At 35.7% G+C, this 22877-nt stretch overlaps 1 protein-coding gene across 1 annotated transcript; it reads left to right on the forward strand.

Moving 5' to 3' along the window:
* Positions 1 to 858, forward strand: LOC142625267 (uncharacterized). Its single transcript, XM_075798953.1, has 2 exons — positions 1 to 360; positions 418 to 858. The coding sequence occupies exons 1-2, from the start codon at positions 1 to 3 to the stop codon at positions 856 to 858; spliced, it is 801 nt and encodes a 266-aa protein (XP_075655068.1).
* The last annotated feature ends 22019 nt before the right edge of the window (positions 859 to 22877 follow it).

A 22877-nucleotide genomic window follows, 5' to 3' on the forward strand; every position in this document is an offset into this window, starting at 1 on the left:
ATGGCGAACCAAGATCAGACTTCACAGTCTTCTTCTCAATCCACTGCTCATCGTGAGCTTTCTCCAATGGAGGATCTGAGAAGTCCATTTTTCTTGCATCATGGAGAGTCAGCAGGTGCAATTCTCGTTACTCAGCCCTTGACAGAGGACAATTATCCTACTTGGGCTAGGGCTATGCGTATGGCATTGGATGCAAAGAGCAAGTTAGGTTTTGTGGATGGTTCCATAATAGCTTCCATGGCAATTACTCATCTGGAAAAGATTGCCTGGTCAAAGAACAAGTCAATGATTTCTTCATGGATCTTGAATTCAATCTCTCCTTACATCACTGCAAGTGTGATTTACAGAATTGCACTGGAGGTTTGGAATTAACTCAGGAATTGTTTCTCACAAGCTAATGGTCCACGGATTTCATAGCTTCAGAAGCAGATTTCAACAATTATGCAAGGAGATGCAATAGTGACCACTTTCTTCATTGATCTTCAAGCTTCTTGGGATCAATTGCTTAATTTTAGGTCTTTACCATGCTGTTCTTATGGTAAATGTGTCTGTGGTGTGAATGACAAGATTACAACTTTTTATCATCAAGATTCCTTGATGCAATTTCTTAATGGCTTGAATGAGTTCTATTCTCAGGTTAGAACACAGATTCTGATGATGGAGCCAAGTCCCTCAATTGATAAGGCTTTTTCTTTGGTGATACAAAAGGAAAGGCAGAGGGCTTTAGGTTTTAGTGGAGGTCCTTCAGTTGATTCAACTGCTCTTGCAATCAAGACTCAAGGGTTCAATCAAGTTGCGAAGAACACAAAAGGAAAGGGCAAACTTGTTTGCAATCACTGTGGTAAAGTTGGTTGTTAAGTTCTAAGACCTTAGGGACTAATGTATTAGAACTTCAATGTGTATTGTGTTGGCAAACCATGATCAAAACATAGAGTCTAGGTTTAAGCTTGCTCAAAGTATGTTTTTATTATAAAGTTGGAATCGAGAAATTAATGGACAAATTTTGCAAGGCTCGATCGATCGAAAATTAGATTCAATTGATCGAGAATCGTGCAGAATTAATTTTCTGCAGAATTTCAAATTCAGCCCAAGCCTGTTTGACGTGTAGGGTTTTATGTTTTACTTCTCATATAAAAATAAAAACCCTAGCTATGTTTTACAAGCTTTTGATGTGCTGTGTGTTGAATCTCTTGTGAGATCTAGAGGTGTTTACCTTTATACACACTTAGGGTTATCAAGATCGAGATTGATATCAAGAGCTTGGTGATCACTTTAGTTGCTGCATAAAGAACTTAACGAAGATTTAAAATTTTTGAGTGGAGTCTCAAAGTCATAAATAGGAGAACTTGTGGTTGCTCTGAATCAAAAGAAAGAAGTAGTTTGTGGACTCGAAGCTGTCATGTGGTCATGGTAGTAAGTTTTCTACTCGAGGTAGCAATAGGATGATAGTGGTCTAAGTTCTATTGTACAAACTTCAATTCTTTCATAGTGGATTTGTTTTACCTTGAGGATAACTAGGTTAAATCCCCCACAAATTTTTTACCGGTTTGGTTTGCCTAGGTCATCAGATCTTTGTGTTCTTTATATTTTTCGCATTATATTTGTTTTACACATATTGGTTTAACCTAGGTTTAATTAACAAACTTGTTAATCAACTTGGATTAATATTAGGTTAAACATATTGTGTTAAGGGGTCTAAATCTTTACAAGTGGTATCAGAGCGGGTTAGCTTCTAGTGTTTAGATCCTTTGATCTAAGAGTTGATCCTTGACCTCTGCCGTCATGGAACATGGTCACTCTCTAGTGATCCCACCACACTTTGACGGGAAAAATTATGCCTACTGGAAAGTAAGGATGAAAGCATTCTTGAAATCTATGGATGAGAGAGTTTGGAATTCTATTGAATACAGATGAGAGAAACCGACTAATCCTGTGAGCGAGTGGTCAACTTCTCAAAAAGAAATAGCCGCTTTTAATAGCAAAGCTATGAATGCTATTTTTAATGCTGTTTCTATGGAGAAATTCAAGAGAATCTCTAATGTTGAGGTTGCTCATACTACATGGAATATTCTCCAAACTGTGCATGCAGGCACAAAGGTAGTTAAGATCAATAAATTGTAGTAGTTAACTACTAGATTTGAAAGTATTAGAATGTCTGAAGATGAATGTGTTGATGAATTCTATGCTAAACTGAATGATATTGTTAACTCTGCTTATAATTTGGGTGAAATTTATGATCAACCTAAGATTGTTAGGAAGATTCTTAGATCCTTAACTGAGGACTTTTGTTAGGATATATGTGTTTCACATGTTATGAACATATGTCACTATTTTATGTAATTAGATAATCTTTTGACAAAATGCACTTTACTTGTAATTGGGTAGATCTAAGATGTGTTTAATACTTTAAGAAACCTTGTTTCAAGACCAAGTGTTAAAGCCATGCAAGTCTGTCCAAGATTCAAGTGTGAAAAGTGTTGTTCATTAAAGCTCAACAGCTAGCTCGATAGCTAGCATCTATCGAGACTTGAAGAGCTGTTCTAGCCCGTGACTCAATAGCAGCTCGACAAATAGGGTATCTGTCGAGATTTATGAAACTCAGATTTTCGAGTATGTTTTTCATCCAATCCATGATTGTATGTTTGGGCTTTCTATTCTCACAACCCTAGACATATAAAAGGATTATTTTAAGGGCCGTAAAAGGTGACACAAGTTGTACAAGTGTTGAGCAAAGTTTGTTCAAGCAAATTGTGACTGTAGACCTAGTTTTGCCTTAGTTCATCTTTCTTGTGAAGAAGCTGCTATGCTTGTACACCGTAGGGTTTTGTGACCAAGAAATTTCTCGATCTTCATCGTATGATGAACTGAAGAACTTTGCAACCAACAATCCTTCTCTAGTTGGTGATTGAAGTCGCATATTGGGATCCGTGCAATTGGTTAGTCACGTATTGAGAGCCATGCATTGAAAAGAAGAGATTGTCATTATGGACCAAGTTCAATTAGGTATTGGGGTAAGGGTTCAACTGTAGGTTGGTATAAGGTACTAGGATTCTTTTACTTGTAATCGCTTGTTTTGATAATAGTGGATTCTCGGGAGTGGTGACCTTAAAATCACTCGGTGGGGTTTTTACCGTGTTGGTTTTCCCCATTTGTAAACAAGTCACCGTGTCAATTTATTTTTCGTTGCACTTTAGTTTATCGGTGATTTGTTTATGCTACCACGCGTTTGCATGTTAATTTGATTAATTAATAAACTTGGCTAATTAATCAATTAATTTATCATAAGGGGTCAATACATTTTTGGCCTATCATGTGGTATCAGAGCAGGCACACTCTGATTAGGGTTTAATCTTTGCTGTGAGATCCATTGACCCCTGTTTTTCATGGATAGAGGAAAATCACTTATTGTACCTCCTTTATTTGATGGAACTAACTATGCATACTGGAAAGTATGCATGAGAGCTTTCTTGCAGTCCTTAGATGAGAAAGTGTGGCAAGCTGTGGAGATAGGTTGGACTAAGTCGAAGGAAGCTCCAGCCGATTGGGATGATGCAAAGATCAAGGCGGCAAACTTCAACAACAGGGCCTTGAATGCGTTATTTAGTGCAGTCACTAATGAGGAGTTCAAGAAGATATCTTCCACTGAAATTGCTAAGGAAGCATGGACCATTCTCCAGACAACCTATGAGGGAACCAAGGCTGTCAAGGATTTGAAGCTTCAGAGGTTTACTACAAGCTTCGAAGAGATTAAGATGGAGGAGGATGAGTCATTTGATGAGTTCTATACCAGGCTCAATGACATAGTGAACTTAGCATTTAATCTTGGGGAAACCATTCCAGAACCCAAGATTGTGAGAAAATTGCTCAGATCTCTACCCGAGAGGTTTCATACAAAGATCACCACCATTGAGGAATCCAAGGATATTGATAAGATTCCTTTAACATAGCTTGTTGGAAATCTGCAGACCTATGAGTTAGGTTTGACAAGGGTTGGGAAGTCAAGCAAGAGCAAGAGCATGGCACTGAAGGTCAAGAGCAGTGACACTGATGAGTCTTCGGATGATAAAGATTCTAAAATGAAGTCCTACATCACCCAGCAGTTCAAGAAGTTCATAAAGAATGCCAATGCAAAGGGCTTTGACAAGGATCGTAGGCAATCCAGTTCTTTTCAATTCAAGAGCCAGGACAAAGGGAAAAAGGATGCAAGGGATGGTGGTCAGTATACTGTTCTCTCAGGACCCAAGTGCTTTGGGTGTCAAGGGTTCGGATACATGAAATAGGAGTGTCCCACTTATCTTAAGTCTATTGGAAAAAGCAAGGTACTTGTTGCTACATTAAGCGACATCGAACTTGAGAATGATTCCAAAAATGAGGATGACGGGATCCTGAATGCCTTCACCGCCACTGTTAATCCTACTAAAGGGATTGTAGAAGATGTGGAAGAAGAAGAAAACTTGGTGGAGTCAAAATTTGAGAAGATGGATGAGCAAGTTGACATCCATACAGCCTATGCAAAGTTGTACAAGGTCTCAGAAAAGCATGAGAAATTGTATAGGTTGACCACCAAGAAGCTCAGTGATGTGGAGCTTGAGTGTGAAGAGCTTTCCACAAAATTTGATGAAGCCAATCAGACTATTGGAGTATTGAGGTTTGAGAAAAAATTCCTAGCTGAGAAGACTAAGAAGCTTGAGGCAGAACTGTTCCAAGTCAGAGCTCAGCTGGAAAGGACTTCAAACGTTAAGCTCGATGAGATGCTCAGTCTTTAGAAATTTGCTTTTGATCGAACCGGTTTAGGGTATGATTTCTCTACTTCTAATATTGCTTCTACTAGTACTACTGTTTTTATTCCTCTTAGTAATAATGTTGAAATTGAGAACATTAATGTCAAAACTAAGTTAGTTAGTGAGAACATAGACAAGGGTAAATCCATCTTAGGAGTACCCCCTAAGCAGGATAAGAAAGAAGCTAAAAATTATAGGCCTAAGAAGGCTAACTCTCAAAAGCCTAAACAAAAGAAGCAGCATCTCTATCATCACTATGGAGTAGCCGGTCATACTTGACCTAATTGCTATAAGTGGTTAGCCACTTAACAAAGCAATGACATGATCGCATTGGGAAACCAAAATCAGTTTCCATCCTCTCTTGCACCTCTTGGAGATCTTCTCAAAGCCCTCATGTTCCTTTCGAACTTGAACGGGTTCAATTCTTCCCCCTCATCGCTAGTTCAAGGCTTTGCTCAAAGGAAAGGTACTTCCAAGGTGTGGAAGGAAAAGGGCTCCAAGTGATTTAATCACTTCTTCTCTCTCCCTATCTGTTTTTTATTACATTACTTGTGTGTTTTTGCTTTCTTGTTTTTGAGTCAGTCTAGTTTTATGCATTGCTTTGTTTTTTTATCATGTTTTTGTTGGTTATTTTCAGTTTGTTTATTTTGCTTTTTTTTTCATAAAAAAAATTGAAAAATTTGAAAAATACAAAAACAGTGTGTTTTTGTGTACATTGGTGCTTGTGCACCTTGGATGGCCATTGAAACAAAGTTTTCTAAACTTTTTATCTCTTGTAGCTTAGATGAGCATCTCTATGCACAACTAAGCAAGTGAGCTTTGTGGCTCTTTGTTTGTGATGAGTAAGGTTGAGTAATCTCTTGTACTTAACACGCGTATCACTCTTTTTGACGGGAAGGACTAGAAAATCGTAAGAGAAAAACATAAATAACCATTTCACCATTGTTGCCTGCCAATTATGAAATGACATATGTATGCTTTGGCATAGCAAAAGTGCAATGTCAATGACATCGGTATGCTTCGACATAGCAAAAGTGCAATATCAAAAAGCTTAACATTATTGGGTATTTCTTTCCTCTCTTTTTTATGCCCAGCATGGTTTGCTTAAAAGAAAAATATGCAAAGAAAAATAAAAAGAAAAAAGATTAAAAGGCTTTAAATATGATTGCAAGCGTGTATTAGATGTGGGAGTTATAGGATGTACCTCGAAGGTGATAGTCCCCATCAAGCAGTTATGATTGTGTGTGAGTTAAATTGATTTACTCATATCTCAAATCATCATAACATAGAGATACTTGTGCAATCTTGCGAGGTTCTCACACACAACACGCAATATTCTTTGCTACTTTTGATACATGTGCAGGTACAATGTGATTTGGCTATCACAAGGTTTACATGTGTTAATGTATGCTCACTAAACTGTCTTATTTTGTTTTTGAAATATAAAATTGGTTAGACTTGTTTAGTGTGTGTGTGTGTGTGTGTGTGTGTGTTTTGGGATCTATGTGCTTAATGTTTTGGTTGAAAGATGATTTTGAGAGCTTAAAATGTTGACTGGATTGTTGGTTGAGTTGCTTATTTGATTGCATTCATGTCTGTGTTTTTTCCTTCTTTGAAAAACTATTTTTTAAGAAATCTCGACAGCTCCTCGACACATGGCTTACCTATTGAGCTCTTCAGTTGCTTTTTATCACAATCTCGACACCTCTTGATAGCTATGTGGATCGATTGAGAATTCTTTTGTCCCCTCGATAGCTCCTCAACAGATCCTTGATCCATCGAGCTTCTTTGTGATGAATTCTTTTGTTTGATCCTCGATAGATCCTCAATAGTTGGCTTGACAGCTTAAAGACGCGTTTTAAAGCTCGACAGATCTTCGATACATCTTGATCGATTAAGCTTTATGAGGTTTCTATATATATGCTTGTTGCGATTTTTGATCTCATTTCTTTGATCTCTCTTGACAATTTCTCATTTCTCTCACTCCCAAACATTCTCAACTCAACAACTTCATCTTCCCTATTCCTTCCTTGATCATTTGCTTGCATTTTCATAGGTATGATCTCTTTTCTTGTCTTTCTTCATACATGTTCATGCATTCTGACCTAGATTTTGGGATTTGTTTTTGAAAAATTTGGGGTTTTTCGAAATTGATGAAGTTTTGGTGGAATTTTTGGGTTAGGTTATGATTATGTGATCTTAACACTTCATGCATTGCATCTCATGTGCATTATAACTATATTTTCATGTAGTTAGATGTGTGTTATATATGTTATCTGATTGTGTGTTGGTAGGATTGGATTGGGCTGAGCCCGTGATGCAATTATCTTTGCATGTCACATGTTCGTGCATTCCCATGCATACCTCCTTTCTTTTCAATATAATTTGATATATTTGAAATGCTTGAGACTTTTCTGATTGTCTCTTTCTCCCTCTCTCTCTCTCTCTCTCTCTCTCTCTCTCTCTCTCTCTTTTTTTTTTTTTTTTTTTTTTTTTTTTGCGTTAGTCTATTTCTATGGCACCCAAACGTAAATCTATTCCGTCCTGAAACCCTTTCCATTCCGTGGCATCTTCCTTCTCCGATCCTACTCCCTTTCACCTCTGGTTCCGTGATGAGAAGGCCAAAATTAGACTTCTTTAAGAACTTTTCCCGACGAGGCATTCACTCGGAACACCAAGTCATTCTGTCAAACTTCTTTGACACTGACCTTCCCACTGTCATCCATAGTAGGGAATGGGAGTCACTCTATGATGTCCCAGTCACATGTCCATCCGTGCTAATCTAGGAGTTCTACTTCAACATGCATGGATTCGATTATTCAGTACCTTAGTTTTCTACTCTCGTTCGAGGTACCCGCATCGTGGTCACTTCGGCTCTTGTAGCCGACGTGTTCCATGTTCTTAGGGTAGCACACCCTGACTACCTTGGTTGTGAATGTTTGAAGACTGTGTCTAAAGACGAGCTTATGTCTGCTTTCTGTGAGCGCCCTTCTGATTGGGGTGAGCGTCAGTTCACTTACTGTTCTACGTTTGATAAAGGTCCGCATTTTCTTAACATGGTTATGACTTTTGTGTTACATCCCTTATCTCATTATAACTCTATTACAGAGCCCCGTACTCGGTTTTCGCTTTCCCTTCTTGAGTATCTTAGTATAGATTTTTCCTCTCATTTCATTCTTTCTATCATAGAATATGTATAAAGATACAGCGACCCCTGATAAGTTTATCTTCCCTTCTGCTATCACAAAGATCTTACGCCATTTTTTTGTTCCCTTTCTCGTGTCCGACCACTTTTCTACTATGGGTGCTATAGATGCTGCTACCATTAAACTGAGCAAGACACAGTTTCAGTAGAGGCGGTCCTGGTCAGCAACTTTTCCCACTCCTTCAGCTCCATCCACATTTGCTCCCTCTCCTTCTACGAGCGGTGTGACTCTCGAGGACATCATGGCGCAGCTTTAGCGCATGGATGCTTGCCTTGACACTCTTAGTGATAAGTTGTGTTAGGTGAACACTCGTGTTGGTCGTATTGCACGATGGCAGGCGGTCATGGGTGGCTTCATTGCTTCTCCTCCACCTATTCCTGAGGCTTCTGAGGATGAGGATGATGATGACGATGCTACTGCTTTCGAGGATGAGGATGATGGTGATGCTAGCTCTTCCAGTGCTGACAAGATGTCTACTTGATACTCTTACCCTTTGTCACTCGTGACAAAAAGGGGGAGTAGTTTTGGTTATGAGAGTAGTCATAGTTAGGGGGAGAGTTAGTATAGGAGATTTTTGTTAGGGAGAGTGTTGATTTTGAGGGCTGTAGTGAGGATACTTGTATCTTTTCTTTTCTTTCTACTTTAGATACATTGTTCATGTACCTTGGGTCTTGTGACCATTTTGACATACATTGTACTTATATTCTTTATATGTTGATGTATGTATGTTTTTCACCTACCCTTACATGTGTTGTTTCTTTTCTCTCTTTATGCACATGCTTCTTATATATTGTATGCAATCTTTTATTTCTGTTTCACACAAAGATGCATTGATGAGTTTTGTTTAAGTGTTTCAGAAATATAGGTTGTCAAAGTCTACTTGCCATGAACTCTCTTCTTGCAAAGTTTTTCAAGAGTTTGTGTTAGGATAGATTTTATTGTATGTAACAAGTGAATATGAGTTGAGTGATTTATGACTTCTCTCATATGTTCATTTGTTTGTTGTGGTTTTGTCACGGATTGCCAAAGGGGGAGATTGTTAGGACATATGTGTTTCACATGTTAGGAACATATGTCACTATTTTATGTAATTGGCTAATCTTTTGACAAAACGCACTTTACTTGTAATTTGGTAGATCTAGGATGTGTTTAATACTTCAAGAAACCTTGTTTCAAGACCAAGTGTTAAAGCCATGCAAGTCTGTCCAAGATTCAAGTGTGAAAAGTGCTGTTCATTAAAGCTCAATAGCTAGCTCGATAGTTAGCATCTATCGAGACTTGAAGAGCTGTTCTAGCCTGTGGCTCGATAGCAGCTCGACAGATAGGGTATTTGTCGAGATTTATGAAACTCATATTTTCGAGTCTGTTTTTCATCCAATCCGTGATTTTATGTTTGGGTTTTCTTTTCTCATAACCCTAGACGTATAAAAGGATTATTTTAAGGGCCGTAAAAGGTGGCAAGTTGCACAAGTGTTGAGTAAAGTTTGTTCAAGCAAATTATGACCGGAGACCTAGTTTTGCCCTAGTTCATATTTCTTGTGAAGAAGCTGCTGTGTTTGTACACCGTAGGGTTTTCTGACCAAGGAGCTTCTCGATCTTCATCATGTGATGAACTGATGAACTTTACAACTAACAATCCTTCTCTAGTTGGTGATTGAAGTCGCGTATTGGGATCCGCACAATTGGTTAGTCATGTACTAGGAGCCGTGCATTGAAAATGAGATATTTTCACTATAGAACAAGTCCAATTGGGTATTGGGGTAAGGGTTCAATTGTAGGTTGGTATAAGGTACTAGGATTCCTTTACTTGTAACCGTTTGTTTTGATAATAGTGGATTCTCGGGAGTGGTGACCTTAAAGTCATCTGGTGGGGTTTTTTCTGTGTTAGTTTTCCTCATTCGTAAACAAATCACTGTGTCAATTCATTTTCCGCTGCACTTTAGTTTATTGGTGATTTGTTTGTGCTACCACGCGTTTGCATGTTAATTTGATTAATTAATAAACTTGGCTAATTAATCAATTAATTTATCACAAGGGGTCAATACATTTTTGGCCTATCAACTTTAAACCTAAAGTGACTGCCATCACTGAAAGTAAGGATGTAGACTCCATCCCTGTTGATGAGCTTGTAGGATCTCTCTAGTCCTATGAGCTAGACCTACCCAAGACAAACAAATCCAAATCAATGGCTCTTAAGTCAGTTGATGATGTTGATGAGAATGGATTTGATGATGAACTCTCTTCTACAGAGATTGCCTATCTTGCCAAGAACTTTAGAAATTTTCTTAGGAATAATAATAGAAAGGCAAGAGGTAAAAATAATGTTGAACCTAGAAACTTTAAGAGGAATGAACCATCTAAGCTTAATAACCATAATGAAAAATCAAAAGAGAAAGTTGGTCAAACATCTAGTAACTCTCTAGGTCAACAATGTTTTGGTTGTCAAGGGTATGGTCATGTGAAATCAGTATGTTCTACATTCTTGAGATCAAAGGGTAAAGCTATGACTGTAACCCTTAGTGATGATGAAGTTTCTGATCACGAGTCTACTAGTGATGAAGATGGAAACTTCATTGCTATGACAGCTACAGCTGTAGTTGATGAAAGTGTTGTGATTGAAGAGAACCCTTTTGATGGGAAACTCTCTAAATGTGTTGATTTGCAAGAAGTTTACAATAAGCTATGCAAAGTTGCTGCAAAGGATGCAATGAATGTTGATTTAGGTTTAAAGAAAATTACTTCTCTTGAACTTGATAAGAAAGATTTGCTATTGAAATTGCTTGATGCTAGTACTTTAATTGATAAAGTGAAAACTTAGAACACGATACTGCTTGATAAGATTAAGAAATTGGAACTAGAATTATTTGTTGCTAGAGAACAAACTAATAAGTCTGCTAGTTCTAAACTGGATCACATGTTGAGTGTTCAGAAGTCTCCTTTAGACAAAACTAGTCTAGGTTTTATAGAAAGCATCTTGATGTCTAAAACTCATTCCACAAATTTTGTTCCTTCTTTTGAGCCTCCCAATAGTGAGATTGTCAAACTAGTAGAAGTTACACCATCTTCTAGGAAGATTAGGGTTGATCTTAAAGAGACTAGGCCTAAAAATCCTAACCTCTTTAATAATAAGTTGCAACTTGTGTGAGTTTGTCATTTTTGTGGAAAGACTGGACATATTCATCCAAATTGTTTCAAGTTGCAAGTTGCAAAGTGAGCAAATAAGCCAAAAGTACCTATACCTTAAGCACAAGATCCTATGGTACTTATTGGTGAATTGGTAAAGGATTTGAACCTTTAAACCAATCTTGGAGTTGCTCAGAATTCTCATAAGAACAATAACTCCGATGCTAGAATTGCATCTAAAAAGTTTTGGATGCAAAAGGCTCAATATAATTGAGTCCTTTTGACATGGTCCTTATGCTTCATCTCTATATTCCTTGTGACCATTTTCTTTTGCTGTTTTGTTTTCCTTTTTGCTTTTAGGAATTGCATTGCATTACATTCATGCATTTTATGATTGGTTGTTTTTTGTTTTTCCAAAAATAAAAATAAAAAAAGGGAAAAGGAAAAATGTGTTTTGCATTATATATCTTGGATTTTGTAATCAAGGTTGGCCATAGTATTCATACATAATATGCTTGTGTACCTTGTTAAGCTTGGATGAGCTTAATTTTACTGCATTTTTCTAGTTTTGGCTTTGCAGTGCATGTTGTGTGGGATTTGTTTATAGTTTTTGATCACATGATCTTGATTTGAAGTTACATGCTTTTGATTGTAAGGACTAAAAAATCTTAAGAGAAAGACATAAATAACTATCTTACCACTATTTACTAGACAATCATAAACACCTTAGTGCATATCATAAGATTTTGTGCTCGAGAAAGTGTAACACATGCACACAAAAAACATAGGGTGTAGCCTTAGATATAATAAATTCAAATGAAATAAAATTGGTGTGTATATTATTGGCTATAATAAATTCAAATGAAATAAAATTTGTGTGTACATTATGAGGCATTACAAGAAACTTCCATGATTGAAAGTTTGTTTTCTAGGAGATGTGAGAGTTATATGATGTAACACTTTAGGTGATAGTCACTTTCAAACTTATGTGATGAATTTTGTAGAAAATGTGATTGATTACTATCTACTTATCACCTTACATGTATCTCATGCTTTTGCTCGTTGCACACATTACACAAGTTATTATTTGCTAAACTTAGTACATGATATTGTGTGTGAATGTGTTGTGGCCATCCAAGGTTATATGTTTCTTGATTTTAATGCAAAATGTGTTCAATGTTTGAGTTTTGGAGACAAATTGTGTGAAATCTTGTTTTTGGAAGATCTGGGTTAAATTCCAGTGTTTTTGAAAATTTTTTTATCTCATACTCATGCATTTCATTTATGAAATATTGTGCTTTGAGGAGTTTTTGCATAAAATTGCATTATTTTTCAAAAATGTGAATTTTCTAGATTTTTGATCGATCAAACCTGTTTTTTGACCGATCAAAAATGCGTTAAAAGTTTAGGTTTGAATCTGCCTGATCCGATTGGTGCTCGATCAATCGAATCTATTTTTCGATTGATCAAACCTAAATCTCGACCGATCAAAATTCAAAAAGAGACTTTTTAAAAAGCTTTTTCTTTCACATGTTCGTCATTTGTTCATAAGCTTTTCAACACTTTTCTCACACCTTTTCTTCAACCGATCCAATCTAAGCCTTTTTGTCATTTTCCTCCACAAATTTCTCAAGGGTTTTTGTCTTCAAGTACTTGTAAGTCTCTTTTACCCTTTCATTTTCAACTTAATGACATTTTTCATGCATTTTTCATACATTTTTCTTGAAAAATTTTGAACATAGGAATTTAGGATTTTTGGTCATTTCAATTGTTTTTAATCATTTTTGTTTCATGGGTTTTTGTTCTTAGATGTTATAGACTTGATTCACATGCATTAATTTGATTAATTTGTTGGTTTGAGAACAGTTGGAAATTCTAGGGCTTGAAAGTTTGTGAAATTGGGGATTTTGTTCAATTGGGCTAAAATTGATGAAATTGACTTGTGTTGTTGATTGATTATGTTATTATATGATGTTTTCTAACTAGTGTAATATTAATTGATCAATTTGGTTTAATTTTTGAAAAAGGGTTTTTCAAAATTTAGGGTTTTTGCTCTAAAAACTCTATGCTCAAGTCAATTGATGGTTTATAAAGTAAAATTGAACAATGTCAATTCATTAGAGCATGCATCATATGTGCATTCATCACATGCATCATATAGATTGTTATTTATTGAGACTTTTGTGCTCTATCCATCTCTAATGCAGTCTTCCCTTGTGTTTCTTTCTTTGTTTCTGTTTTCCTTTTTGTCTAATCTCTTAGCATCACGGTTAGAAAAACTAGAGCAAACAAGAAACCTACCACCACCTCTACCCCTGTTTTTGAGAGTGATAGGTTTAGAACCAAGAAAAACCAAGAAACCTATGAGAAGCTTAATATCTATAGGTTGGTTTGGGTTGAGTGTAAGGTGATTCTAGATGAGTTAGATTCAGAGATTAGAAGGAACTTTGAGAGTCGGGGTTGGTTACCTCTCTTAGATGTGGAGCATCCTCCTCTAGCTGCCTTGATTAGAGAGTCCTATTCGAACCTCTCTATCCACTCCAATGATTCCAACACTTAGATTGTGAGGAGTTGGATAAGGGGTGAAGAGTATGTCATTACACCCTAGGTAGTGGCCTCTGCTCTTGGTGTACCTTTGGTTCGGTAGCCTGTGTATCAGTACACTAAGACCCCTCCTCTTGATGATATTATGTCCTTACTCATCGACACTACCATTAGATGGGGTACTGAGCTCAATTATTTGTTTTTCTGGATATCTTGTCATTCCATTTGGCCTCTCTCTCACTTACACACTATTCCTCTTGAGAGATGTACGTGTTTGTACACTCTCGTCACCAATGCTCCTATGAGTTTTCCCACTCTTTTCATTCGTTCTTTGGTTGAGGTTCATAGGAGCAGTGCTAAATCTCATGGTCTTTTCTTTCCTGTTTTCATTCATAGGATTTTATTAGATTTAGGTTTAAAGGTTTTTCTTGCATCCGAGCCTGTCCATATTATTGCTCCCATAGGTGCCACATTCCTTAGGCAAAGAGCGGCTCAAATGAAAGATAGTTCTAAACGTCTTAGAGTAGAGTCTTCCACAGGTGATGCATCTCGGCCTCCTTCTTTAGGCGATCCTTCTACTAAGGAGTTTGTTGTTCCCACCGCCGCTGTTGATCCTCCACTGTCTTCTTCCAGTGATCCATCCATTCAATGTATGTTGAATACTATCATGACCGTTCAGGCGGCACATGGACAGATTTTGTTCGATGTGCTCACAGAGCTTCAGGCTTTGCGTGTTGATTTGGCTGGTGCTCGATGGTCTTCTCCACCACCTCTTTTTGATGATGAGTCCTGACTGCTCTTTGGCAATTCGTCACAAAAAGGGGGAGTACATATGCATGGAGATAGGGGGATGCATGGAGATAGGGGGAGTTTTTGTTAGATTGGAGCTTCATGATGTATATTCTTTTTTGGCTCATGATTCATTTGTTTTTTATGAGTTGTATATGTTAGGGGGAGACACTATGCTGTTTGCTTTATGCTTTCTTTCTTTTATTGTTTCTTATTTCACATATGCTACATTGGTTATTTATTTATAGTATGAGGTTATTCATGGTATATGTCTTTTATTTTTATGTTTTGTGAAATCAAGAATTTATTTTGGTTTACTTGTATTTTACACACATGCGTTTATGTGTTTGTTGAAGTATTTCAAGAATATACAGGTTAATTCAGTCATGGCTACTGTCTACACTAGCAACTGATAGATGGTAGTTAGGTTGAATTGTGTTTAGGGCATTTTAATTTTAAATGGGCTGTTTTTGTAACTTTGAGCATTTCATGTTTATGATATGTTTTGTCATAGATTGCCAAAGGGGGAGATTATTAGGTTCTAAGACCTTAGGGACTAATATATTATAACTTTAATGTGTATTGTGTTGGTAAATCATGATCAAAACATAGAGTCTAGGTTTACGCTTGCTCAAAGTATGTTTTTTTTTTTGTAAAGTTGGAATCAAGTGATTGCAAAAATTAGTGGACAAATTCTACAAGGCTCGATCGATCCAAAATTAGATTCGATCAATTGAGAATTGTGCAGAATTAATTTTTTACAGAATTTCCAACTCAGGCCAAGCCCGTTTGACGTGTAGGGTTTTATGTTTTACTTCTCATATAAAAAGAAAAACCTTAGCTACGTTTTACAAGCTTTTTGATGTGTTGTGTGTTGAATCTCTTGTGAGATCTAGAGGTGTTTACCTTCATACACACTTAGGGTTATCAAGATCGAGATTATGTCAAGAGCTTGGTGATCGCTTCAGTTGCTGCATAAAGAACTTAACGAAGATCTGAAATCTTTGAGTGGAGTCTCAAAGTCACAAGTAGGAGAACTTGTGGTTGCTGTGGATCAAAAGAAAGAAGTAGTCCGTGGACTTGGAGCTGTCACGTAGTCATGGTAGTAAGTTTTCTACTTGAGGTAGCAATAGGATGTTAGTGGTCTAAGTTCTATTGTACAAACTTCAATTCTTTCATAGTGGATCTATTTTACTTTGAGGATAGCTATGTTAAATCCTCCCCAGGTTTTTTATCAGTTTGGTTTTCCTGGGTCATCAGATCTTTGTATTCTTTATATTTTCCGCATTATATTTTTTCTACACATATTGGTTTAACCTAGGTTTAATTAACAAACTTGTTAATCTACTTGGCTTAATATTAGGTTAGACATATTGTGTTAAGGGGTCTAAATCTTTACATTGGTCATTTTGTGGAAAAAGGGCTACAAACTAGTTGGATTTCCACTAGGTTACAAGCAAAAGGGCAAAGTGTCTATGGCTAATCAAGTCATTCTTGATGGTGAGCCTGGTCAATCTGAGGCTGCATCACAATCAGGTTCTTTCCCTTTCACATTTGAGCAATGTTAGCAGTTGTTGTCAATGCTGGGCTCTCATGCATCTTCTTTTGGAACCAATGATGCTATTCACTTAACAAATTCAATTCTTTTAGGTATTTCTTGTGCCTCTTTCCAAGATTCTGCCTGTCTTAACTTGAAGAATTTAGTTTTTGCTGAAAATCCTTCAAACAAAACAGCTTATAATGAAGAAATTTGGGTTCTTGATACAGGGGCTACTGACCATATTATCCATTCCATTTCATTGTTTACTAAAATTACTAGTTCCATCAACATATTCTTAACATTGCAAGGGCATTGAGATTTCAGTCTAACATACCACTTTGTTATTGGGGAGATTGTGTTTTGACAATAGTATACATCATTAATAGGCTGCCTAGTAATATTTTAGAACATAAAACTTGTTTTGAGAAGTTTTATAGAAAGGTTCCTTCTTATCATCACTTAAAAGTTTTTGGATGTCTTTGCTTTGCTTCTACATTATCCTACAATAGGTCTAAGTTTGCACCTAGATCAATTCCCTGTGTTTTTCTTGGTTACCCTTTTGGTGTTAATGGTTATAAGTTGTTAAACTTGATCACAAGGCAGATTTTCATTTCAAGGGATGTTTCTTTTCATGAAACTATTTTCCCATTCATTTCTTCTGCCTATTCATCACACTCCACTATTTCACTTCCTCACATTTGTCCTAATGTGGCTACCTCACCTGATTCCATGTTTTTAGAACCTGCCATTACTTCACCAGCTAATCCATCTTTTGATTTTGATCCTATTACTTTTTCTGACCAAACTTTGGACTATTCTATTCCTAGTCTTTCTATTTCTTTAGATCCTATCATACCAGATTCTGCTCCTTCTGCAGACACTGGTTCTTTGCCCCTTGAACAAGGGCATGAAGTTGATCCACATGCTTCCCTTCCTTCTTGAAGAAGATCCTCTAGGGCCACCAAACTCCCTTCATACTTGCAAGACTACAAGTGCAACACTATTATTTCCAATGAGCCTACTCAATCTAATCCAATCAGCAAGTAAGGTTCTCCCTCAGTAAATCAAGGTACCAAATACCCGCATTTTGACTATCTTGATTCTTCACATCTCTCTCCTTCTTATGCCAATTTTGTTCGCTTATTACCTCTATACCTAAACCAAGATTCTATCATGAGGCTGTTAAGGATCCTAAATGGCAAGAGGCCATGAACGCTGAGATTGCAACCTTGGTTTCTAATAATACTTGGACTCTTACTCCTTTTCCTTCAAACCAAAAGGCCATTGGGTGTAAATGGGTTTATAGGGTGAAGTACAAGGCTGATGGTTCTGTGGAGACGTATAAAGCAAGACTAGTTGCTAAGGGGTTTACTCAATAAGAGGGGTTGGATTTTACTGACACCTTCCCACCACTTGCCAAGTTGACTACTGTCAAGACTCTTCTTGCCATATTTGCTGTGAAAGGGGGGCACTTAGTCCAATTAGATGTCAATAATGCTTTCTTAAATGGGGATCTTCATGAGGAAGTGTATACGCAACTCCCTCAAGGCTTTCACAGCAAAGGGGGGAATGTTGTTTGCAAGTTAAACAAGTCCTTGTATGGGCTTAAACATGCTTCAAGGCAGTGGAATGCTAAGTTTTGTTTCGTTATCAAGCAGCATGGTTTTAAGCAATCTAAAGCTGACTACTCACTGTTTACAAAGAAATTCAATGATTCTTTCATAGCTTTGGTGGTTTATATTGATGATATTCTCATAGCAAGCAACAATGTTCAAGTAGTTGAAGAACTTAAGGTTTCTTTAGATCAGCATTTCAAACTTAAAGACCTTGGAGGTTTAAAGTACTTTCTTGGTCTTGAGGTAGCTAGATCAGACAAAGGAATCACTTTGTGTCAACGAAAGTATGCTTTAGAGATCTTGAAGGATGCAGGAATGTCAGCTTACAAGCCTAGTAAGGTACCAATGGAACAAAATTTGAAGTTAAGCAAGTTTCAAGGAAAGTTGCTATCTGATCCTAGAGTGTTCAGAAGGTTGGTGGGCAGACTGTTATATCTAACTATCACTAGACCAGACATTGCATATATTGTTCACAAATTTAGCCAATTTATGTTAAAACCCAGGAAGCCTCATCTGGATGCTGCTTATAAGGTGTTACAGTACATAAAGGGTTGCCCTGGTCAAGGTATTTTACTATCTGCTACATCAGATTTTCATTTGAAGGCTTAGATAGATGTTGATTGGGCATCTTTCTTTGATACCAGAAGATCTACTACAGGGTATTGCATATTTTTGGGTGATTCTCTAGTATCATGGAAGTCAAAGAAACAGTCTATAGTGTCTAGATCTTCTGCTGAAGCAGAATATAGGGCCATGGTTGCCACTGTTTGTGAGATGACTGGTTATTAGCCTTATTGAAGGATTTGGAGATCTATCATCCTCAACCTACTCTTCTGTTTTGTGACAATCAAGCTGCTATTTACATTGGAGAAAACCCAGTGTTCCACGAAAGAACCAAACACATAGAAGTGGACTGTCATTTAGTCAGAGATAAGGTGCAAGATAATGTTGTTAGATTGTTCTTTACTCCCACACATTCACAATTTGCAGACTAGCTTACAAAAGCTCTCAACAGTCAACAATTGAAGTACTTATTGGGCAAGATGAATGTTGTGAACATTCATAGTTCAGCTTCTCATCTTGAGGGGGAATGTCAATATATAGTTGACAGTAAAGATCAAAAACAGAAGAAGAAGAAGAAGAAAGATGCTAGCAGCTCAAGTTAACAAAGTTGAAGAGTATTCGAAGTAATTGGCTCAGGTAGAGAGGCAGAGCATCAAAACAGAGCATGTGAAGATTAGCAGTAGAGCTTGCTATACGACAATGGTAGCTGGTACGACTTGTAGATTATAATTAGATCAATTAGGAGCTGTGTATATGAACACGTGTAATGAATTGTGATAACAAGATTATTTGTCATATGTATAGCGTAACAGTCTCATTGATCAACCATGCACATGTTTCAGTATTTTGATAATAGGTGCAATCTTAGCATGTTACCTAACTATCATGACAGTTTGCGGGCATCACTTTTTTTACAACTTTCATAACTGTTGAAGTGATATATGTGAGTGCATGGATTCATAAGTGTTATTCGTGTCCATAACTCATAGTCAACCACTTTACCATATATAAATTTTTTTGTAAAATAAGTTGTGTTAGTCACATTGCTTTTTACAATTTAGAGTTAAGATTTTTCATTGTCAAAGTAAAATAATGGAATGATAGAGCAGATTGGTGTTTGCAGGGATTGGTGGCTTCTGCAATGACATATGCAATACAAATATATGTAATTGACAAGGCAGGGCCTGTGTTTGTTTCAATTTATCTACCTCTACAGACCTTGCTTGTTGTTATAATAGAAGCCGTTGTTTTAGGCGAAGAATTCTACTTGGGAGTGTAGGTCTCATCACTCTAGCTATATATTAATTTAATTTTAGTGGGTTCCAGTTAGCTCAATTAGTAGAGAACAGGGTTCAAATCCATCTACACCAAAAATTGATAGAAGTCTAAACTTGGTGATAAGAGCAATCACTATGGAGTGAACGCTATAGGTTGAAATATTATCTATAAAAAAAATTATTATAAAATACAAATAAGAATTTTTTTTAATTGAACTTTTCTATGTCAAAAGTTTTATCATCTAAATTTTCTTACACACAATACTCATAATTTCATGAAGGTTGTTCATATTTTTTAAGTATGTCCACACTTAGCAAATGTGTAATGAGTATTGATGATATATATTAATGTGTGTTTTGTAATTAGTTTCCTTTTTAGAGCTATGTACTACAGGCTTAGGCTAAGTCTAGGTAACTTGATAGTAATATAAATAAAAAATTCTAGGTAACTTCCCTTGATCCATTTCAATAATGTTTGTTAGATTTTATTTTTCTTTGTTCTGATGTGCAGGATTATTGGAGCAGTTTTTATTGTAGCTGGACTTCACCTTGTTGTGTGGGGAAAAAGTGAAGAAAGAAAGTTAGATGAAGAAAAGCCTTCAGTGTCTGAAAACAACAATGGAGAAAGTTTAAGCAATGTCTCAATCATCCAACCATTGCTTCTTACATCTAGCAATTAATTTTTTCTATCCACTTTTTACCAAATTGATGCAATTAGAAAATGTACTATTGCACGACTGCGCACCCTTGGTGCGGTGGTCACTCCACAAGTATAAGTGCTTGTGAAGTGTGGGGGGTAAGGGTCGAGGTTCAAGTCTCTAGGAGGGAGTTTTATACACATATACACTTAGATTATGCTAGAATAGAAATTTTATCTGATGCAATTAGAAATGTACTATTGCACGACTGCGCACCCTTGGTGCGGTGGTCACTCCACAAGTATAACTGCTTGTGGGGTGTGGGGGGTAAGGGAAGGGGTTCAAGTCTCTAGGAGAGAGTTTTTCACACATATATACTTAGATTATGTTAGAATAAAAATTCTATCTTGTATAAAAAAAAATAAAATAAATAAATGTACCATTGCTTTAGCTATCTGTCATATGCACATGCCAAAAACGTGTGACATTTTAGATTTTCAAGGGCAAAATTGTGAGTTTATAAATTTTAAGAACAAAACTCAACATGTACTAAATTTCAAGGATTTTTGCCTAGATATTATTTACTTAAAAAAAAAAAGGGGAAATTGCAATTTTGGACAATTGAATATGGTACTTGTTTTTGGTCCCTATTGAGGATGCTTTTTTTATACTCTTATGTTGCAATTTCATTGGTTAACCTAAGTTAACTCATCACGTTTTATGAAGAATTAGTTGCACGTGCTGCCCCTTGAATAAAAAATTTATGATAAAATTTCTATTTGAAGAAATATAAAACCATGTACTAAAAAATGCATGTCATTCATTGCTAATAACATTCATATAAGAATTTTGATTACATACAAATTTAGTGTAACTATTTAACATATGAATAGCTATTTTAATATAATAGTTTCTTAAAAGCTATTTGACTAAAAAATTATAAGAATGATAACAAATATCATCTTCCAACAATAAGCAACTGTGTTTTGACATTTCCATAATGAATGATATTAGGGAAAATTAAAACTCTTCATCAAATATCTACAACTATCCACAGTAGAGATCTTTATTCATACTTCCTTCTTTATTAACTTACATTTTATGCATGTAACTACGGTGTAGCTTATTTAGTTTTTTATAAACACCCTTTTAAGCAAGAAATAAATTTAAAAAAAAAAAAAAGAACAAGATAAAAAAAGCCATATGTGTTGTCAAATTATATGAAATTATAAATTTAGAAAATTAAAATCTTCTAAATTAGTGTTCTCTAGGTAACAAATAGAACACCCTATATAGTGGGGGTAGTTTAAACTATCATATAGAACTAAAAAAAATGTGAAGAAGAATTTTGGGATATTAAAATTTGATGGGGGTAGTTTAGACATTGCACACTAGGAATCATAACATTCCATTAGGGTTTAATTGAAAGAGAAACCGTAGAGGGTATTCTGTTGTTTCCAAAATATAAAGAGAGAAATTGCTTAATTTTAAAGTTAAGGAGGAAAATTGTGAACTAACCCAAACATAAAGGGGGAAAGTGTTTTTTTTTGAGAAAAAATATGTTGGTGCTTAGTAAAATAAAACAAAGAGGCAGCCTAAGAAAACTATAAGTGAAACATGCTTACCAAAATTGTCTAAACCAAAAAAGAACAAAATGCCAATATTTTCAAAATAACTTTAATCTTAGTTGTAGTCAATCTCGGTTTGATAGTTTATTATTTTATTTTTTACATATAAAAAGTAAAAACATACACCTCAATAGTTTTGAAATATGTGACAACAACAAAATGTCACAACATTTTCACAATACATTTATTTTAAGTTGTGGTTGGTCCCAATTTAATAATTTTTATTATTATTTTATTTTGACCTATAAAAAACTTACAACTCAGTAGTTGTGAAAATATTGTGACAATAACAAAATGTCTCATTTTCACAATACCTTTATTTTAAGTTGTGGTAAGTCCTGATATAAAATTTTATTAATTTATTTTGATCTATATACAAGCTACTAATAGTCTGATACCTCAATAATTGTAAAAATATTATGACAATAACAAAATCACCAACTACTCTTTTCCTTCATTGTCGAGAAATGCAAAGAACTAATAAAAAATGAATGCACAACAACAGCACTTGTGCATATTTGGACAAGAACCATAGCTAAAATGCATTTTGCACAATAGATACATAAATTAATGTAGGTGACTTTTAGGGTTGGTTGGACAAAAATTGGCCCTTATGCCATTTTGTATTAACTGATGCGAATGCTTTGAAAAACTTACATTGTGAAAATATTATGATAATAACAAAATATCACATTTTACAATGGCTTTATTTTAAGTTGTGGTACGTCTTGGTATGGCACTTTATTATTTTATTTTATTTTGATTTATATGTAACTAACACCTTAGTAATTGTAAAAAAATATTGTATCAACACCAAAAAGTCATAATATTTTCACAAGAGCTTTATTTTTAGTTGTAGTTAGTCTCGATTTGATAGTTTATTATTTTATTATATTTTATTTTGACTTGTAAGATACTAACACCTCAAAAATTGTAAAAATATTATTGCAAACACTCGATTTTGCACCCATAATTTAATCTTGGAAGATGACTAGAGTGACCACTCATATACCCAAAATTTAAAGTTGCATAACATGTATTAATTCATTCATTTCATATCATAAAAATGTTCTTGAGATTCTAACGGTCGCGACGGTATGCCTGATTTCTAAATCGGACCGTCAGATTGAAAGATATCACAAGATCAAGTTTTCATGATTTGCATGCATTT

This window comes from Castanea sativa, chromosome 2 (genome assembly GCF_040712315.1).
Source record: "Castanea sativa cultivar Marrone di Chiusa Pesio chromosome 2, ASM4071231v1".
In the NCBI taxonomy this organism is placed as follows: domain Eukaryota; kingdom Viridiplantae; phylum Streptophyta; class Magnoliopsida; order Fagales; family Fagaceae; genus Castanea; species Castanea sativa.